The 19,835-nt window shown below is 47.3% G+C and overlaps 4 protein-coding genes across 4 annotated transcripts; 1 reads left to right on the top strand and 3 right to left on the bottom strand.

Annotated features, from left to right (window-relative positions):
* Positions 1–280: 280 nt before the first annotated feature.
* F4813DRAFT_391057 (Nrap protein) lies at positions 281–3,670 on the top strand (the record flags this gene model as incomplete). The annotated part of the gene is made up of 2 exons (XM_049247107.1): positions 281–529; positions 608–3,670. The coding sequence occupies 2 exons, from the start codon at positions 281–283 to the stop codon at positions 3,668–3,670; spliced, it is 3,312 nt and encodes a 1,103-aa protein (XP_049098039.1).
* Positions 3,671–4,833: 1,163 nt separating this feature from the next.
* Positions 4,834–6,936, bottom strand: F4813DRAFT_391056 (uncharacterized protein; the record flags this gene model as incomplete). Its single annotated transcript, XM_049247106.1, has 4 exons — positions 4,834–5,029; positions 5,094–6,190; positions 6,248–6,473; positions 6,524–6,936. The coding sequence occupies 4 exons, from the start codon at positions 6,934–6,936 to the stop codon at positions 4,834–4,836; spliced, it is 1,932 nt and encodes a 643-aa protein (XP_049098038.1).
* Positions 6,937–12,629: 5,693 nt separating this feature from the next.
* Positions 12,630–15,331, bottom strand: F4813DRAFT_397746 (caspase domain-containing protein; the record flags this gene model as incomplete). The annotated part of the gene is made up of 7 exons (XM_049247970.1): positions 12,630–13,371; positions 13,450–13,619; positions 14,007–14,445; positions 14,496–14,882; positions 14,939–14,993; positions 15,059–15,185; positions 15,261–15,331. 7 exons carry the CDS (start codon positions 15,329–15,331, stop codon positions 13,346–13,348), a joined length of 1,275 nt encoding a protein of 424 aa, XP_049098037.1. The 3' UTR covers positions 12,630–13,345.
* A 463-nt stretch (positions 15,332–15,794) lies between these two features.
* F4813DRAFT_365234 (uncharacterized protein) lies at positions 15,795–16,598 on the bottom strand. The gene has a single exon (XM_049243905.1). It carries the CDS (start codon positions 16,309–16,311, stop codon positions 16,015–16,017), a length of 297 nt encoding a protein of 98 aa, XP_049098036.1. The 5' UTR covers positions 16,312–16,598; the 3' UTR covers positions 15,795–16,014.
* Between the last annotated feature and the right edge of the window lie 3,237 nt (positions 16,599–19,835).

Here is a 19,835-nt window from a genome sequence, read left to right as displayed (position 1 = left end):
CGTTGGAGGATCATGCAAGATTTGGGGGATCCATGTACCTAGGTAGGTATCCATTAGCCTAGGTACCTACCTATCAATTCTATTAGCCACAATCAATAATAAATAAGCCACAACGTATATCCTTATCGATACTGCGACTCTAGTAATTTTTTTGAAGTTTGGGATCCTGGGATGGGAACTCAAACATCGAATGGGCCAGTGCTGTCAAAATTACAGGCAACTTCAACAACAAGATCCGTGCGCTTTCACTTCTCGGATCTCGGACCCTTTCGAATACGAAATGGAGCCCAACACGGCAAAGCGACGCAAATTGGAACATGCAGATAGTGGTCCAACTTTCGAAGCCGTAAATGCGACAATTTCAACTTCAACCATGGGTGCTTCCGGCGCAAGCGCATTCGTCTTAGAGACGGAAGAATTACTAAAGGAAGTGAAATTCGATTATGGCAAAACTTCTTCTGATGTCGAGGATATCTTGCGACAGCTCAAAGATGTCATTGAAGCTTCGGAACCTCACGAACCCCTTCCCGTGAGTCCAATCCCTTACAGAGACCATCCGGCTTAATGTCGTGCACATCTAACCTCCATGTCTATTTCGCTCCTTTAGATTAATGATGTGTCGACGAATTTTGACAAGACGAATCGAATTACCATTCCGTATCCTGATCCGCAACCCGCGAAAGATGCCCCGTATAAGCTCTCCTTCGACAAGCCAGCTGAGGTCAACGTGGCCGGCAGCTGGATTCTGAAGACCAACATAAAATCCCAACCGGATATGGCAGTTGACATGATCGTTGTTATGCCTTCCTCCATCTTCCAGGAAAAAGACTACTTGAACATGAGATATTTCTATAAAAGGGCATACTACCTGGCTTATATTGCCGCTGATCTTCGCGAAGAATTGGGTACCACTATTGAATTCACTTTCGATCACATGCATGGGAACATGTTATTACCAATACTGGTTGCTCGACCAAAAAACACCGCGAACAGAGACGATGGTTCAGAGAAATCCAATTCCCGTCGAAAATCGATCCCACCAATTCGCATAATCCCATGCGCTCCAGAAGATTACTTCCCAGCAGGAAAACTCACGGCAGTCAGCAATGCTATGCGACCCGGCAAATCTGAAGGAGGTGAGGACAAGAAGGCGCCTACACCTTTTTATAACACAACTCTCAAAGCCGAGGGCCTATTTCCCTCTTATTTGCGATTGCTATTTCGAACTGTAAAGTCTTGTTCTGCGTTTAAAGATGCATGCGTTCTAGGGCGAATATGGCTCCAGCAGCGTGGATTCAGCGGTAATATCAGCAATGGCGGGTTTGGTCATTTCGAATGGGCAGTCTTGGTGGCTCTTCTCTTACAGAGCGGAGGCCGAAAAGGAGAAGCGGTGCTTTCGCCTTCGTTACATAGCACACAGCTATTCAAGGCTACTCTGCAATTCATCGTTTCGGCGAACTTGCAGAAGAAGGCTTTGGTTGTCGGCAAGGATCCTATCGATACAGACTCTCTTCGTCAGGCGATGCCAGTCCTACATGATACGGCTCGCGGAATAAACATCCTCTACAAAATGACGCCATGGTCTATAGCCATGCTGACCGAACAAGCCAAGTGGTCGCTTTCTGCAATCAACGACAGCCCACATGACCAGTTCGATCCCTTATTCATTGTTAAAGCCGACCAACCTCTACAGACATTTGATATACTGCTGAGTGTCAAACTTCCCACCTCGAAGAAAGGGGTCGAATCGATCGATCGCAAAGGGTTTGTTTGCGATTTCAGCACGAAATTATATAACACGGTAAAAAAGGCGTTAGGCGAGCGAGCACAGTTGATTCATATTAGCATACCAGAGACGGCGACGTGGCCAGTTTCGGCAAGTATGCCGAAGACGAAAAAGGCAAGCCTCCTCGTTGGGATTATCATAGATCCCCTAAAGGCATCTCAGGGTCGTGATTATGGTCCACCGTATGAAGAGAAGAAAGAATCGGCTAAATTTCGTGAGTTCTGGGGCGAGAAAGCAGATCTTTGGCAATTTCCTGACGGGAATATTGTTGAGAGCCTCGACTGGACAGAATATAGCTACCTGGGCTTCCCCGGAATATGCGAGGCTATTATACGATACATCCTGAAGCTACGGCTCCAGGTAGGGGATGGCGATCTTGAGTTCTACGGGCAAGATATATCCAAAGTCATATCATTTGCACCATCGGAAAAGGTGGCATTTGATACCGCTAAACAAGCGTTCGAGAATCTTGAGCGAGATATTCGCAATCTAGAGAACCTACCATTGCATGTAAAGCAAGTAGCGCCCATCAGCACAGCTTTACGGCGTACATCACTATCCGTACCAGAATTCAACTTCAGAAAGCCTCTACTACAGCCAATGGAGGTTGTGGTTTCTTTTGAGGTATCCGGTAAATGGCCTGAAAATTTAGCGGCTATTCAGAGAGCTAAGATTGCGTTCTTGTTGAAAATTGCCAGTTCCTTAGAAGAAGTCAAGGAGGATGTTAAGACACATCTTGGGCTAGAGAATACAGCCCGCGACGACGAAAACCTGGCATTCTTAGACATAGTCTACGAAGATGGTGCTTCTTTCAGACTCCGCGTATTTAGCGATCTCGAGGAGGCTCTACTTGACAGGCGCACAAAGGACCAGACAATTGAGCGTCACGTTCGTACTGAAGCTGCCGAGCTACTCGCCTTGTATAAGCGGATGTATACCAACTTACCACTCCACAACCAAACCGTCTCTACATTCTGCACTAGATTCCCTGCATTATCCTCGTCCATACGCCTCACCAAGCACTGGTTTAACTCTCACAAGCTATCATGCCACTTTAACGAAGAGGTCATAGAGCTATTTGTTCTACAAGCGTTCCTCAAGCCATATCCTTGGCAATCTCCCTCCAGCGCAATAACCGGGTTCCTTCGAACGCTCTTGTTGTTATCGAGATGGGACTGGCGCGATGAGCCCCTTGTTGTCGACTCGGCAGGATCCCTTTCAACCTCGCAACGATTAGAAATCGGTACTCGGCTAAAGGCATGGCGAAAAATCGATCCCAATATGAACCGCACAATCCTCTTCGTGGCTACGTCTCACGATGTAAGCGGCGTCGCGTATACTCACAACGGCCCAACTAAGGTCGTCGCTACGCGAATGACCAGCCTAGCGCGATCCGCGTCCAAGGCCGTCAGAGAAAAGGGAGTCGACCTCGGCATGCGAAGTCTCTTCCAATCCCCGCTACGCGACTACGACGTCCTACTTCATCTGTCCTCGAAAGCACTTAAGAACATCTCTCGAGGCGACGCATCCAGGCGCTCGCAGTACAAGAACCTCGACGAGGAGACGGGGATGAGAGCGCTCCCGCTGCTAGAACCACCCACCCAGAGTCTTCTCAGGCAGCTCAACGCGATGTACTCCAGCCCCCTGCTGTTTTTCCACGGCGGCCCGGACGACGCTGTGATCGGAGGGCTGTGGAACCCGCAGCTGCATCCGCGCGCGTTTACGGCGCATATGCCGTGTTCGCTTATGCCGTCTGGGGGTGGCGGGGATGCTGATGGGGATAGTAGTGGTGTAATGTACGAGGTCAATAGGAATGCTATTCTTGCGGAGATCGCGCGGGTTGGGGGGGACGTTATTGAGAAGATTGAGGTGGTTAGGGAATAGTTGGCTTTTTAACTCCTAACTAGGTACCTGATGTATGTATGCATTGTTTTAAAAGGGTGAGGCGGCGGGAGAGTACGGACGGTTTGCATATAGAGATTAGATTAGGTTAGGTACATAGATAGACATTATTGATGATGATACCAGTGTCTAGGTAGGTTGTACATGCGTGTACTTTGTTGATGTGATGTATTCGATGGTGAGTGGGTAATGGAGTGGATAATTATGTGAATAGGTGTGACTATTAGGTTGTTGCGTACCAGGAAGCTGTAGATAGTTGACAGTGCTTCTATACATGTATTAAGTTGCAGAGGGAGGTGAGTTTGACTTGTGTTGCTTGTTCAACGTACGTCTCCCACTATCTATCAATGACTTCGAATTATCTAATATACCATTGCTATCACAATAACTCTCAGGTAAGCAACGGGACCAACCTAGGTTAGTAGGCAGATTGGGAAATCCGTCTAGGATGACTACCTACCTACCTAACGTCTAGGAAGCAATCAGCTAGGTTAATGGAGTCGGTCAGTCAGTCAAGGTTAGACATCATACCATAACTACTTCGACATATGACAGATATGTTAGAGGCAGATAATAGTATGACAGGTAGGTAGATAGGACGACCTCAGACACTAAACCCCAACAGCCTCAAAATTAACAGCCGAGACCGATAGTTCGGCGCCGACAAACTCGGGATTATCGAAGCTTGGACACCTCATAGGTAAACTCACATCATATGCCACTCCCCGGTAGAAAATACACTTATATGTAAAGTAGTAAATACTTGCTAGTTCATTCGTATAATCAATCAATCAATATTCTATCGTACACCATATTATTATCAAAGTCATACTAGCATTCCCGTAAAACGCCTGCACGTTCAAGGAAAGCCAAGCAGACCAGTTCAGTTATCCTTCCGATATATCGATACATATTAATGTTGAGGTGAGAATAGTAATTCGAAACGTAAAACGGGAGTATCTTCGAAGCCGTATCGTCGAGGGCTTAAGCATTAATAGAGTTAAGTTGTAAGAAGGGGGGTATGTAAGAGAAAGTGCCTGGAGATGCCGTGCCCCAATGGTGTGGGGAATAGGCAATAGCCAGGATTGGGAATATACGAAGTCAGCAGCAGCTGATCGAAAACGTAAGTAATAGTAAGTTATCCGTTAGTCGTCGGGGTACAACTCCTTCATGTTGCTGACGAAGACGCCCCGCTCGCCATCCCAGCGCTTGAAGAATTTGCCTGCCATGGGCATCAAATCTTTGATCTCCGGCGGCAGCATCTCAGGACCACCACGGAAATCGACTATTTCAATGTTGTCCTCTGCGATGAGGTGCTGGTCTAACCCATCGGTGCCGGACCTGCGTTTATGTCAGGATAAAGGTAGACACACTAGAATAGAAAGCATATAGGGAATAAACTCACATGCACCGGTAGTACGGCTGGGTGTAATAACACCATGGCCTCTGTGTTGGGGACAAGGGGTCGTCGAGAGAAGAACCCTCAAGGGTCCAGCCCAGGATCAGGCCGTGATACTCGTAGCGCTTATGCTTGAAAACCTGGCCGACGCGATACTTGACCTTGACACCCTTGGCGAGTTCGCTGCGCCGGCGGGGGGGCATCACTGCTGCATCCATCCGTCTCATACTCTTGATCTGGTCCCGGACGCTCTTGGAGGGAAGCTCCCAGTTGTTCCGCCGACGCGACGGAGCCGCGAAGGTGTCGTACATGGGACACACGTACTTCTCCACGAGCCACGCGTCCTCGGGGAAATGCTCGTAGAAGGCCGAGAGCAGGTCGCGCACGTCTTGTTGCCAGTCCCAACGGATCGCGTCGCTCTCCGGCAGCACGGGGACCATCATGATGCTCGCCCACATCATACTGTACAGGGCCGGCTGCAGATTACGGGCCCAGTCGCCGCGGTTAAGTTCAATCATGGGGATGATCTGGGCGAAAGGTCTCTCGTGAGTTCGGAAACTAGTAAACGACGCTCGTATGTTTTGCGCCGTGCGCATCACGATGAAGTCCGTGGGCGTAGGGTTCAGCAAATTATCATGGCCCGTATGGATGCCGAGCCTATATAGGAAGTCGATTATTCGATCCAGCGGGACTTCGTCTTCTACAGTATAAGGATCTAGGAACATGTTCTCTTGAACTTTGGGCAGATCTTCGACGAGAGGTTGATCATCTAGCGTCATGCCCGGTCGTGACAAAACCGTGGCGTGAACGTGACTAGGCAAGGCACAGGGATAGGCTTCTAATCCGAGTCGCGATGCTAAAGCGGAGTAAATGGCGGCAGAGATGATTGGCAATGATGGGTGGTGCTCGTCTCGAAGAGCCCTGCCGATTAGACAGTTACGGAGATAACGATACGTTTGCTCTGTGGGATCGTTCAAGCCCGTCATATTGTTGGAGCGCAACCATCGAGTCAAGGCGATGGCCTTTTGACGGGTGGTCAACTCGTCGAAGTAAGGGTTAGCACTTCGAACCCGGTCTGCAATATCATCTAGCAATTCGGTAATCTTACAAGCATACAGGGTCAGTCGCATACTTGGATAAGACAGGATAGCTAAACAAACCTCTTCCAAATCACCCTCATTATCGTGAAGCATGAACATATCAAAGGCGCCAAGCGCGCGCTCGAGGCGCATGCCGCAGTTTAATCTTTCGCTGTGTGGAGCATCTTCATCAATGCGACGTGCCGCAAACTTTTGATACTTGGCCCATTCTTCTATCGCAAGGCTCCGATGTATGCTATCCAGAACGGAGCACGAATAATATCTATAATTTGGGTCGAACGCGACTCTATTAGGCTCAACAATTCAACATTTGTATTGTAGGTTAAACGAGCATACCTTCGCGCCAAGACATCTTCAGCCGAATCGGGAGCCTGGCACTGACTTAAAAGGTAATCTTTCGCATCGTAACCGTATAGACAGATCTGTTCCATCTTCTGCAGTCGGGAGACGCGAGACGCGACAATCCCATCAAGGAGGCGTGCAATGTAAGCATTACGTCCAAGCCTCAGCAGGAACAATCGACGCCAGTCAGTACCGTGTAAGTAGCCTCTCAGCCTCTCTTTGAAGTGATGACTGGCATCCCAGTATTTGAAATTATGCTCGCAATAGCATCTCCATAGGAGAGGTTCATGCGCGACTCGGTTGAAACGCTTTGATAGGCGTGCGATCGTAGATAAAGTCTCATCCGGAGGTACGTAAAGTAAAATATGATGAACGATTTCATCCGGTAAAGAATTGATAGACGCCATACTTTCCTCCAAGTCTGATCCCGTCCGAGCAGAAAGGTAACCTGTCCAAGTCTTGGGGAGAAATATAGTTAAATAGGTTAAATAGTGGCGCGCATGTTAATCACGGAGGGGGAGTGAACAAGTTTGCGCCGAGTTGAGATTGTATAGGTAGACAAAGGAAAGCATGCGAGTCTTATGCGACGAACCAACGGCGATGAGAGAAGGATGTAGGTAATGTGAATTTCAATGGGTCTGATACGTCAAGAACGAGCAAGAGGCGGTAATTCTAGTGGGACACGTGACGCTAGTACATTTACAGAACCCATGGAATCCATACTTCAATCCCCCACCTTCAGCCACTGGTCCTCAAGGTTCCCGTAGAATGCGCTAGTCTTAAAGAAGGCTATCACACAAGAAATGCAGGAGGCTAACGCGGTTACGGTTTAGTTACTTTTAATCTTGTTATCAAAGTATCTGAAAGTATCTTGATACATTTTAGCGTGGTACCTACGTTAGGTGCATGTACCTAGGTATTCTTTTAAGCTCTTTTGACTGTTTGCTGTTTGGCTGTTTAAGCTCCGGACCACTTTGAACCTTGCTACGGAAGTAAACACGGCCAAAACGCGTCGTTTAACGAAAACTACCGTGTTGACGGGAAAGCATCAACCTTTTTTTTTTTTTCAAGAAATTCTGTACAATACAGCAATACAGCAATACAACATTCAACTCCCACCCTCAATTCAAATGCTCTCCTACTAGATACCATACCTGGTTTAACTATATTTACTGTCTCATGATTAATCAAATTTGCAAGCCGACGCATAACGATATTCGATCCCACTTGTACGGCACTGTTATACTCATCCCACCTCCCGCGCCGTCGAGATGGATACTCCCCGAACCAACTTAGGTGATGCCACCTACCTAAGTCGGGCACCTCCCGACTTCGACATGACACAGGAATCCTCTTTTCATTCTCCATCTAAGGATAACAATCTCGTACAGCAATTACGAAATGGCCGCGGCGTCAACTTGCGAACGCCACGTGGGAACAACCGCGCGCCTCTAGGTGACAAGAGAAACCTACCAGCTGGAATAGCAGGCGCAGAGTTCACACCTCTGCTTAAGTCCGCCACGCGAAATAGTGCACGTCGGTTCGGAAAGGAAAACACAAATGGCGTATCTACGCCTACCTTAAACAGGATAAACGAGGATATAGACATGACTAACATTCCTGTCGAAACCTCCTTATATGGTCCTTCGAGAGGAGAATCCTACGTCGAGTCCACGCCTCTACCTCAGGTAGAAAACAGCAGCGCGGCATCCACACCACTAGCTGTATTACCGCGACGCGGTGGAAACAAGGGCCCCTTACAGGATGGGAACCAGCTGTCGCTTCGGGAGCAAGAGAACGTTATCGATAGGATCGAGAAGGAAAACTTTGGGCTGAAGCTGAAAATTCACTTTCTCGAGGAAGCGTTGAGAAAAACTGGACCAGGTTTTAGTGAGGCCGCCTTAAAGGAAAACACAGAACTCAAAGTCGATAAAGTCACGATGCAGAGAGACCTTCACAAGTACAAGAAACACCTGGCCGCAGCAGAAAAGGACCTCGAGACTTATCAGCAACAAATATTGGAAGTTCAGGAGAAGGCCAAGAAGAAATACGCGGATCAGAACCAGAGGGCGGAGATCGAAGCATTACGGCGAAGTCTAGAGGACAAAGATGCAGAGATCGAGAATCTACAACGACAATTGCAAAGAGGAGGTAAGGATCAAGGTACAATTGACCAGTTGCACGACGAGATCGGCGACCTCGAGGCGGATATACGCGAAAAGGACCGGGAAATTAACGAACGCGAAGAGGAGGTGGATGGATTAAAAAACAGGCTAGAAGAAGTGGAAGAGAAATGGAGGTCTGCTCAAAACAAGGTTGCCGATCTTGAAGCGCAGGCGCAATCCCCTGAGGACCTAGGAAAGTTGGAGGAATTACAGGACAAGATTCGCGACTTAGAAGCAGACTTACGAGAAAAGGACATGGAAATCAACGACCGTGACGAGGAACTGAACGACTTGGAAGAGAAGCTAGGGCAGGCAGAAGAGAAATGGAAGTCTGCACAAGAAAGAGTAGTTGAGCTTCAGGAGAATGCCCGGTCAAGCGAGGAACTCGACGAAGCGAGAGGCACCATTGGAGACCTCGAATCTGACGTCCGGCAGCTCGAGCAGCAGCTCAATGACATGAAAGAACAACTTGAAGTTGCAATATCAGACAAAGACCGAGCCGAAGCAGACCTCGAAGAACTCCAAGAAGAGATGTCTAACAAGTCTCTCGTCACTAAAGGTCTCTCTCGTCAAGTTGAAGAGAAGGTTTCCCGCCTGCAGATCGAAGTGAACCGTTGGCAGGAGAAGTATGAAACTCTTGAGCAGGGTGTAGCTGAGAAGGATAGGTTCAGCACAGAGATAAAATCCAGGGCTGAACAACTACTACAACAACGGGAGTCCTGGGACCACGAACGGAAACTTCTCATGTCGAAACTAGAAGCCGCGCAGCAAGACTTGAATATGCGCACGGATGAGAAAAACCTTCTACAGCTGCGTCATGACGCTCTAGGAGACGAATCGGCCTCTCTGCAAAGGGATATGGCACGACTCCAAAAGCAAGTTCACGAGCTTGAGTTCAGCTTGGATCAGGAGAAGGCGCACGGATCACAGATTGAACGCGATATGAACCGCAAGCACCAAGCAGAAGTTGACCGGTTGAACGATGAAATCGCAGACCTTCAAGATGAGATTCAGCGAGTCCGTGACGAAGCATCCGGTGGTCAGTCAGCTTCGGCTTCTTTGGAGCGAGAAGTTGCACGATTGCAAAAACGTATAAGCGAACTAGAGACGGATTTAAGCCAAGAGAAGGCCCGTGCCCTACAGAATCTATACGAAGCCAATACGAAGCACAAAGAAGAGGTAGACCGCCTTAACGACGACATTGCCGACCTCCAGGATGAGATCACCCGGGTCCGTAGAGAAGCCACGGGAGGTCAGTCTGCGTCTGCGTCGTTGGAGCGAGAAATGGAGCGTCTGCAGAAGCGCGTCAAGGAACTTGAGACAAATCTCGATCATGAAAAGGCGAATGCTCGAGTTCGTCAATCCACTTCTGGGGATGAATCTACTTCATTACAACGAGAGATCACTCGTTTACGGAGCCAAGTTAGCGATCTAGAACTCAATCTAGATCAAGAAAGGAGCCATGGTCGTCAGATTGAGCAGGATGTTCGCAACCAGCTCAAATCCGAAATTGACCGCCTCAACGATGATGTTTCCCAACTTCACACCGCAATTCGTGAAAAGGATAACCTCTACAACAACGACAGCGAAAAATGGGAGTCCGAGAGGCGTAACCTGGAGGCGCAAAGAGATCGCCTCGAGGAACGGGCCACTGGACTTGAAAGGACTATCGATCGGTTACGCGACGCCGAGGGCACGCTCTCTAGCAAAGAGATGAAGCTACAAGACGCTTTAAACAGCGAAGCGCAGCGCCACAAGAGTGAGGAGGCCGCACTCAGCCGCCAGATAGACGATCTACGACATGATTTAGAAACACGGCAATCATCTCTAACGGCACTACGAAACGAGGTTGCTGCTGTTCGCGAGGACCTTCGACAGAGTCAGCTGGACTACCAAGCACAGGCTGAAAAGATCGAGGCCTTAGAGGATGAGGTTGAAGTTCTTCAAGCTACTCTGGACGAGGAATCGGAAGATGCTGCCCAAAAACTGAATGAAGCTGACCAAGTTTGTCAAGATCTTAGACGGCAGCTTGAACTAGCGAGGCGTAATCAGTCAGAGAGAGCCGAGGATCTCGGGGAACAACTGGAAGAAGCGAATCGGATTTCTGAAGACCTTAGACAGCAGCTCCAAGACGCGAGCCGAAAGCTGCGCGACGTCGAACGCCAGTGCGAACGTCTAAAGCAGCAAGCGGAACGTGCTACTCGACACGAGTCTAAACAGTCGGACCAGAAAGTAGAGCAGGCTAATCGTGTTGCTGAAGGGCTCAGGCGAGATCTGAACCGAGCGACCAGGGAGTCGGAAAAGGCAAATCGTTTGTGCGAAGAGTTACGAGAGCAACTCGAATTAGCAAAGCAGGATCTCAACTACGTCAGCCCGCTATGCAAAGAACTCCGCCAAAAGCTCGATCGGGTACGAAACGAACGTGCCGCTTATAAGGCGTCGGCCGAAAAGCTCCAGGCTGACTGCGACCGGCTGCAAGAGGGCGCAAAGGGAGCATTAGCTTGGATCGAGGCGAAGAACTCTGAGCCCAACGGCTCTTCTATATCTTACACACCACATATAAACAAGAGGGGCACGAAAGCCAGCTTCCGGTACGGCGACATCGTCATGGACGTGGTCGACCAACGGGACCATGAGGCCGTGATCCGCGCAGCGGACGCGGCAGAGAAACGACATGCCAAGGAGATCCGCGGCTTAGCATTGCAAATGCAGTGGATGCAGGCAAGGTGGGAGCGCGAAGCCAAGCTACGAAACGACGCCGCGTTCGCCAAGAAGTTCGTAGCACTACAGCTGGAGATTGCCGAGGCTTGGTAAGTTTATTTACCCCTTTTACCCCTTTGCCCCCGTATTAAAAATGAATAAAACAACTAACAATCCCACAGCAACAAGGCAGACTTACGCATCCTAAGGAACATCCACAAGCAGCTGGGTATCAAATCGCCAGACGCACTGCTCTCGTCCCGAAAACGTGAGCAATCGGCCAAGAAGGAACCAAGCAAACTGAAAGTCTTTGCCAGCGTGCTCCGCGCCGTGGCGCGCATGCGGATCGGCGCTAAGCAATGGGGCCAGCACGAGCAGACACGCAAGAAGCTGGTTAATGCGTGGGAGGAGAGTAAGAGAAGAGAAGAAGAGGAGATCGAGCTGATATAGGCTTATACCCGTTTTCGTTGATGTTGTCTCCAAATTTTATACATGTTCCTCTTTATCGTGGGATTGGACTAGACGTTACGATACGTTTAGCTAGCATGGCCCGTGTACGCATGGATTGGGCGTTTGCGCGTTGATACCTATCATCTGCCTTTTTATTTATTTATTTTCTGGGATAGGGGCTAGGGAGCCGGGGAGGGGGGGAAGTATACGGCATAGGGAGGGAGGGATAGTCCTGAATACCTACCTAGGCACCTTTCTAAGGATATGATACGTGCGGTTAGTGTTGTTGGTTTTCCGATGGTTTGGACGGAGTGGCTGTCTAGATAAAAGGAAGTGAAGCTTTACAAGCAAGCGAGGGGACGCAGAGTGGAATGAGTGGAATGGAATTTACGTTCCTTGTGTCTTGTCTGTTGCATGTTTATCTATAATGTGATTTGTGAGTAGTGCCTGAGATGTCTTCGAGGACTGACATTGCCCGGGCTGGTGTCTACGGGGTATATTGACACTCTTATGCTTGTGAATATAGTCTACTCAGCGATTCTACATCAGCTGAAGTAATAGGAGAGAATCAAGAGTATGTGTACCTATACACTCGACCTCCATAAATTCTACAGTAAGAGGTCGTACTTCCTACCTAAATAACCATCTTAGCTATTACACGAAAAAAGAAAAAAAAATTTACAAAAATAACTTCCAACGGGGGCTGTTCCTCATATACCAGCCGCTACGAGTAAGCATAGGTAGGTAGGCACCCATATCAAGTACATACATCTAGGTAGCTATAGGTATGCATGTATAGTACTCTCCCCAACATAATAAGAAGTAAACCTATATAACTCGGACAAGATTCGGCGTACGATAATGGGCGAGAACGTTGAGCATTTAAAGTCCTGTTTAGACTGTGTGTATACATGTAGCAAGGGGATCTATGTCTATGTCTATTCCCGATAATAACCAACCACTAGAGTCAATTTAACCACTATAAGCTAGCTAGTAAAAGCTATTCTCTTTCTTCCCCATCGCAGAGCCCCTGTCATCCGTATAAGATGACAATTTCGCGACTCAATAAACAGGTTACCATTGAGCCCAAATTCCAACCTACATCGTATACATCATAAATCCCAGAGATGCATACAACCGCAGGTATCAATTCAGCAAAGTACCTAGGCGATAGAACATATTTCGGCAGCTTCATTAAAAAAAAAAAAAAAAAAAAAGGATAGGCAACCAAGAACACCCACGTAACCCAATTCAGTTCTCCCTCTTTTTGTAGAGCCTCATGTCATAAAAATGAAGAGCGAGTAAGAAGAAACGACCCTTTCCCCCAAGAGCCTAGAATGCTATACCAGAACCGTGAACGCAGTAACTACATAGTAGTAGTATATAGAAGAACGCAACGCAAACAAAATCGTAATTACACGTCAGAAAACCCCCCATGCATAATTTCATCTCATTTCGATGTCCGCTCAGGAGACGTTCGTCAACGTCCCGTTCCGTCTTGTCACATCACAAACAGCAAGTTAGTATCTATATAAGAGTTTAGTATGTTAGCAGATAGCGGTGGTCATCGCCCGGGAAAGGAGGAGACCAAAAATCCAGACGTACTCAGGGGGTGGCTGCACGAGAGCTGAGGTTTCTGGGTGTACCGCGTGGATAATTCATCCCGGATGCTGTTGAGCAGTTGTACATAGCTTTGCTGAGGATTCTTCTTTAGGGCGGTAATAAAGGCCCACGACATGGCACCGGTAGCCTGAGAAGCAATTGTTGCATCGGCCCTATAAGCTCAGTTAGTAATCTAGATACTACTATAATAACAGAATGGTAGTATAAAAAGGGAGGAGGAAGAGGGATTCGTTTTCAGCCCCTAAGCCGATCGAACGTAACCCGTCGCCCTAGATGCAAAGCTACAGCACTAATAGCTGTACTTTGATCTAGGGCGTCCAAAAAAAAAAGGAAAAAGGAAAACTAATATACAAATAACCTCTCATCTAGACTCAGACCCCAATGTATAAGTCTCATATCCCCCACCAGCAACCAAGCCGTCATTAAAAAAATACATGATAAAGTGTACATATTCCATGCCACTAGGCAATTTCATGACATATCGCCCATCAATTGCAAAACAAAAAGAAGGGATAATCTAAATAAAGTGGTAGACGAACGAAGTTTGGTCATCTTTGCTTCCGGAAAGCATAATAACGTCTGCTGCCGAGGTCTTGGTCGCCATGGCCCTGTGGTGCGCGTCCTCTCCGCTGGTGGCCTTTTTGAAGAAGCCCATAATGTTGTTCGCAACGCCTCCAAGATCGCCTTGACTGTAGGAAGATATGACACCCAGAAGGCCCTGGCCAGCTTCCTTGGCCAAGTTTGGTTCCTTGAGAATACCTTGGGTGGAGTAAATATACGGGAGGTCGAGCGCGGTACCGGAATGGCATGAATCGAAAATGGCCGTTAACCGGACTCCCGATTGCAGCGGCTTAACCATGATACGGTGCATCTCGTCGTCGGTAATATGACCAGTGTGCCGGAAATCAACAGGGTATATAACTTCATCGTAGCCATCGGGTTCGTCGCCATCCAGATCCTTGGTTTGACCGCCATGTCCTAAGAAACTATTAGATATCACCACACAACTAACCCGAGCGTCATCATACCCGAATAGTGGAAGAATAGCGAGTCATTGGGCCGCGCATCCTTCACGAGCCAATGCATGGCTCGTAGAATGTTTTGCTTTGACGGCTGGCTCATTGGGTTTTGTTGGTCATCAGTAAGAATGACCATATCTTCTCGCTTATAGCCAAAGTGCTCAACAAGGTATTGCGACATGTTTCTGACATCATTGATACACCCCCGAAGTTGACCACGCTGGCCAAAGTAGTTTATACCAACTAGTAGAGCTTTCCTTCGACCGGTACAGTTACTATACTGAAACGCGTAGTTGTGAGGAGCGCCGTCACCGAAATGTTGGGGTCCGGAGGGCGGGGGAGGAGGTGCGCTATAATTTCCATGGTTGTAGGAGTTCGAATTCGCCGTAGGCAGTGCTAAACCTCTTTGTTAAACTCACACCTAAGAAAGGGAAGCTCCGGAGCTGTCTTACCAGGTCTACCGTATTGACTCGGAGGTTGGCCGTAGCCGCCATGTTGCGGTGGGCCCTAACGATGCCATGTCAGCGCGGAGCTCTAGACCAGCCGGTAACTCATATAATATATAAATTCACCTGGTTGTATCCGTAAGGTTGAGGAGGGGGTTGTTGTTGTTGTGGTGGTGGCGGTTGTTGTGGGTATCCGTAGGGGACTGGAGGAACTCCTTGGGCAGGAGGATATCCGTTATATGGCTGGGGTGGACTAGGGCCATGTCAGCAGCCGTCGCGATGCTCGTGACCGTAGGATATGAGAAATTGGTGAGCTGAGCTATCATACGGTTGATAATAATTGCCGTGATACTGTTGCTGCGGCGGACCGTATCCGCCCGGGTAACCGTAACCTGGCATATCAAAAAGCTAAGTTAAGCTGTGTGTACTATCCGTGATGTTGGGTCGAGTAGTTGGCGACACGAGCGAGCGAGTTGCGGGTTGGTAGGCTAGGTTCGTAGTAAGAATTCGTGATATGAACTCGTGGGGGGTGAGGGTATATAGGCGATTATAGGCGGGGGAAGGATTTTGCCGTCGGAGGGGGTAGACAAGGTAGTAGGTTAGGTTCTTATAGGCAAGACTTAAAAGCTCGTTGGGGAGAGGAACGGGAGATGTTCACGATGTTATATCGTTTGTATATGGTCTCGCGTGTGGATGACGGGTATGATGTATATATTGATCGGAGCTGGTTAGTGTAGAATGTAGAATGTAGAAAGTAGAAGGTAGAAGGTAGAAAGTATAAAGTATCCTAGTCATGTATCTATTATGGATGTAAGCGCAGCCCCATGCAACTAGGTTACTAGTTTACTACTACCTTGACCTCTTTTTTTTTTTTTTTTTTTTTTTTTAGTTCGAAAAGTCGAAAAGAATTATAACGCCAAGAATTTCCAAGTTGGGTTATAAATGTATACAAGCAAGGGACAAGGGAAAGAAAATACCAGCACAGCGGTCAAGCGTTGCGGCGCAGGGGATCTTAACCAAGCAAGCTAAATGCGCATCGCACAGACACACTCACCTGCAAGCAGCAAGCAGCAAGCAGGGGTCTAGCTTAATATTCTCCAAAAATATACCATATATATCAAATAATCAAATAATCGGACATGTCGCAGACGGTAAGTCTTCCAAGTAACCTTCCCGAGTAACCGTGTAAGAGAGAGAGAGAGGCAGGGGAAGGTAGAAGCGTAGGTTAGATGTGTATGTAGTAGCGTGGAATGGCGTGGGCTTGAGAAAAAGTTGGGTCTTGGATGCAACAAGGAGACGGACGAAAGCGACCCTAAAGATGTGCGGAGCTTAATAGATAAGGATATGGACCATAGGTAGGATAACGAAGTTGCGGTCATGGCCTGGAAGCTTTTGGCTTGATTTAGTGGTTTTGACAGTTTACATAGTAGCTTTAGACTGTTTACATAGAGAAACTTTGGCGCTTGTTCTAATTCCGACACGCCGATAAGTGTGGGGTTCTCTTGGTCGTTAGGTGTTGGCCTTGTTTAAACTTCTGTGCCGTATGCCGTAGCTGCGTATAAGGTTGTATATAGCAAAGAGATGTACCTACCTAGGTAGGTAGTATTAAGTTATGTACCTAACTACATAGTAGGTAATAGCCAAGTAACCGTAAGGAGTAATAAGCTATCGTCATCAAGCTGGGATAGGATAGGTCCATCTTTTAGAGGGGTCTAGCCACATGGAAATACATCATATTAATATACTTGCATATATGTAGTACATATAATCGTAAGATCTAACCCTAAATAGGCTATCACAGGGGTTCGCAAGAACAAACAGAAACCGAATAGACAGGAAAAAAGCAATTCGGCGATTGAACAGCAGCTTATCTTTTTTTTTCTTCATAGCTCCATCCACAGCATCTTCGTACCTTCGTAGGTTCCGTGCGAGAATCGTTCCGTGCCGTCTCCTTCTAACCAACATCATAACCAACAAAATCCAATAGTCTAACAATGGATACACAGCACCAAGGATTTCATCAAGAATTAAACATTTCTTTTTACGTAGTACCCATCTACTATTCAGCACCGTAGAAACCCCCCTTGATATCTGCTATATGATCGACACTTATAGGCCATCAGGTGAAGATAATCCTCGACGTTCAAGCTCGGAGCTGAAGATAGTCCAAGATTGCATCGCCGTTTTCCGCTATATAATAGGATATGCTTGGGCAATGCGTCTAGGCATTAACATAGCAACTATAGCCTTTGCGGCTCTTAAACTCGCTCGGTACGGTGGAACACGTCAGTGCTGTTACAACGCAATTTCTCTACAGCATCTTCTTCGGGCGAATGAGAATCTTGGACTGCCTTGTTACCGCAAGCCCGATCGGCGACCTAATAAGCTCAAATACCAAATACCAATTACCAAATACCAATTACCAAATACCAATTACCAAATACCAATTACCAAATACCAATTACCAAATAATTACCAACTACCAAACATTCACTATTCTAGTTATACATTTGTCATAAATCCAGTTACAATTATGTCTTTATTCAGTTCGGGACTATACACCAAGCTCTTCACCGGCGAAATCCGTCTTGTATGGAGTTGTATGGCGTTATATGGCAGTATGTCCGTCATATTACTAAAGTCCATCAGCCGCGTTGCATATTACATATTAGTGTAGGTTGGGTTAAGTTGGGTATATATCAAAACATTAAGCGAGTTCTATGTTCCCGGCGTCGGACGCCGTAAGCCGCCTCGAAAGTTAATATATGTGGACATAGGTTGCGTGCATGAAGATTTAGGTACAATACATTAGTATGTACCTAACTACCTTGTACATGTATATATCTTGGTATGATGGATGGACCTGGACCTATGTATGTTATTATGTACATACCACCTAGGTACCTAAGGAATGCGGAACGGCAAGGGAATTATGAATTATCCGGACCTTTCAAGCCGACCTCGATTTTAAGATAGGTAGGTATGGACCTACCTAGGTACGCAACAATTACATATTCGGGATACCCGAACGTGGTGGCTGACGTGCAGCAGGTCCAAACTTGCTTCTCCGGCCAGAGTTTAACCGCGCCTAGACTTTACGACTATGCTTTACGCCTATACTTTCCTAGTGTGGCTGCCATATGCATTAAAAATGAAAAATGCACCTGCAAAATGCATGGGCACTGCAGATTCTGCAATACGTGGGGATCTTATTAGACGGTTATCTGGACCGAGTTTCGCTTCCTTACACCACGCATGCGTTACCTACCTAGCCCAGACCTAGCCTGCATATCTCTACTACAACGTAGCTAATGCAAACAAATGCAAACAAATGCAAACAAATGCAAACAAATGCAAACAAATGCAAACAAATGCAAACAACTGCAAAATCATCGTGGCTATGCGGCTATGACTTCAACGTAAAAATGTTGTCATGTCCGAATTTCTACCGGAGATGCATCCGTCGACAATTCACTTCCGCGGATATTCAGAATGATTCTCGGTCTTGATTTTGATTTTGGAAGACTGCTTTTACTCGTAGTTATGTAAAAGTCTTGGTAACAAGTTAACAGTAACGGGGATCTCCGAGGTAACCAGCGACTTGGAGGTAACCAACGGAATCAAAGACAGTTTACGTACACAATCACCGAACCGAACATTGAAGTTTTGTTTCCTATTACACAATGTTAAACAATACTAAACGGGATCATCGTCATACATCATACATCATCCAGGCACAATGTTCGAGTACAAGGTGTCAAGGTGTCAGGGTGTCAAGACGTCAGAGAATTTCGTCTCATCTTTCATACATACAGACGCCACATGCATCGTCCCTAGACACTTCCCAGGTCCTTGGGATGAAAGAATGTGTGGAGGAACCAATCGAGGTGAAGCCGAGCAGCACAGCCGCAATACCGTCTGCAAGGTCCAAAAATTTTCGGGACAGCATGGACCAGGAAATATGTACCAGCCCTATCTTGATAGCCATCATACCGCCATGCCTATTTTGTCTCTGCGAATCAACGGTCTGATACGTGTTGTCTGTGTTCAAGCCAAGATACATACGAAGTACAGCGTGTAGCGTGTGCCATCCAGCCATCCAGCCATCCAGCCACCTCACCCACGCCCACGCACACGCATGCAGCTATTTACCGCCGGGAGTTGCTGCATGTAACCCTCTTAGAGGCTATGCTAATACTATATCGATTAGTTGTGCGTCGGGATAACAACACTTTTTACTCTAATTCACACTGACTCAAGCGCGCTTCAGCTTGACAATACCGCACGAAGGGTCTTACGCTATACCTTTTCGATCTTTTCTCTTTTTCTTCCTTTTATTTTTTATTTTTTTATTTTTACCTTCCCCATAGGTTGAAGCCGTCGCCCTACCTTAGCTTAAGGCGGCTCAGCTACCAAAACGAGGCGATTGAGGCGATACAGCTGCTGTAGCTATCTTTAGCTCCGAGTTACATATTTCGAGCCTCATCTTCCTTTTAAAGCTGTTTACATATCAGCCCAAGAAGTTTCTATCTCATTGGTAGAGAAAGACTCTTCTATGTGAAAGCAACGTTGTATCTCCCTCGCTACGTACCTTAGATACTAGCCCAAGCCCTTTCAACGTGTTCGACTCAAACCTGTCTAATCAGCGCTAGGCTATGGGCCGTGAAGCGTGGAGTTACGGGGCCTCCCGTGATTCCGAGGATTCCGAGGACGTTAGATCAACGACGTCGAATTCATCTGAGACCCAATCTACGCCAAGGTCTGCATGTCTCACGTTAGGCCTCGGTTTGCGTTGAAGTGGTTCGTGGTCCATGGTCCGTGGTCGTCCATCTGACTACGTCGAATTTGTGATCCGAATCGTCTGCTAGTGAGGCAGCCAAAGGTAAAGTTAAGATGATCATAG

This window comes from Daldinia decipiens (assembly GCF_022478715.1).
Source record: "Daldinia decipiens strain CBS 113046 unplaced genomic scaffold F4813scaffold_25, whole genome shotgun sequence".
Classification (NCBI taxonomy): domain Eukaryota; kingdom Fungi; phylum Ascomycota; class Sordariomycetes; order Xylariales; family Hypoxylaceae; genus Daldinia; species Daldinia decipiens.
The sequence above is the reverse complement of the archived record's forward strand: the minus strand, read 5'-3'. Positions and strand labels throughout refer to the sequence as shown.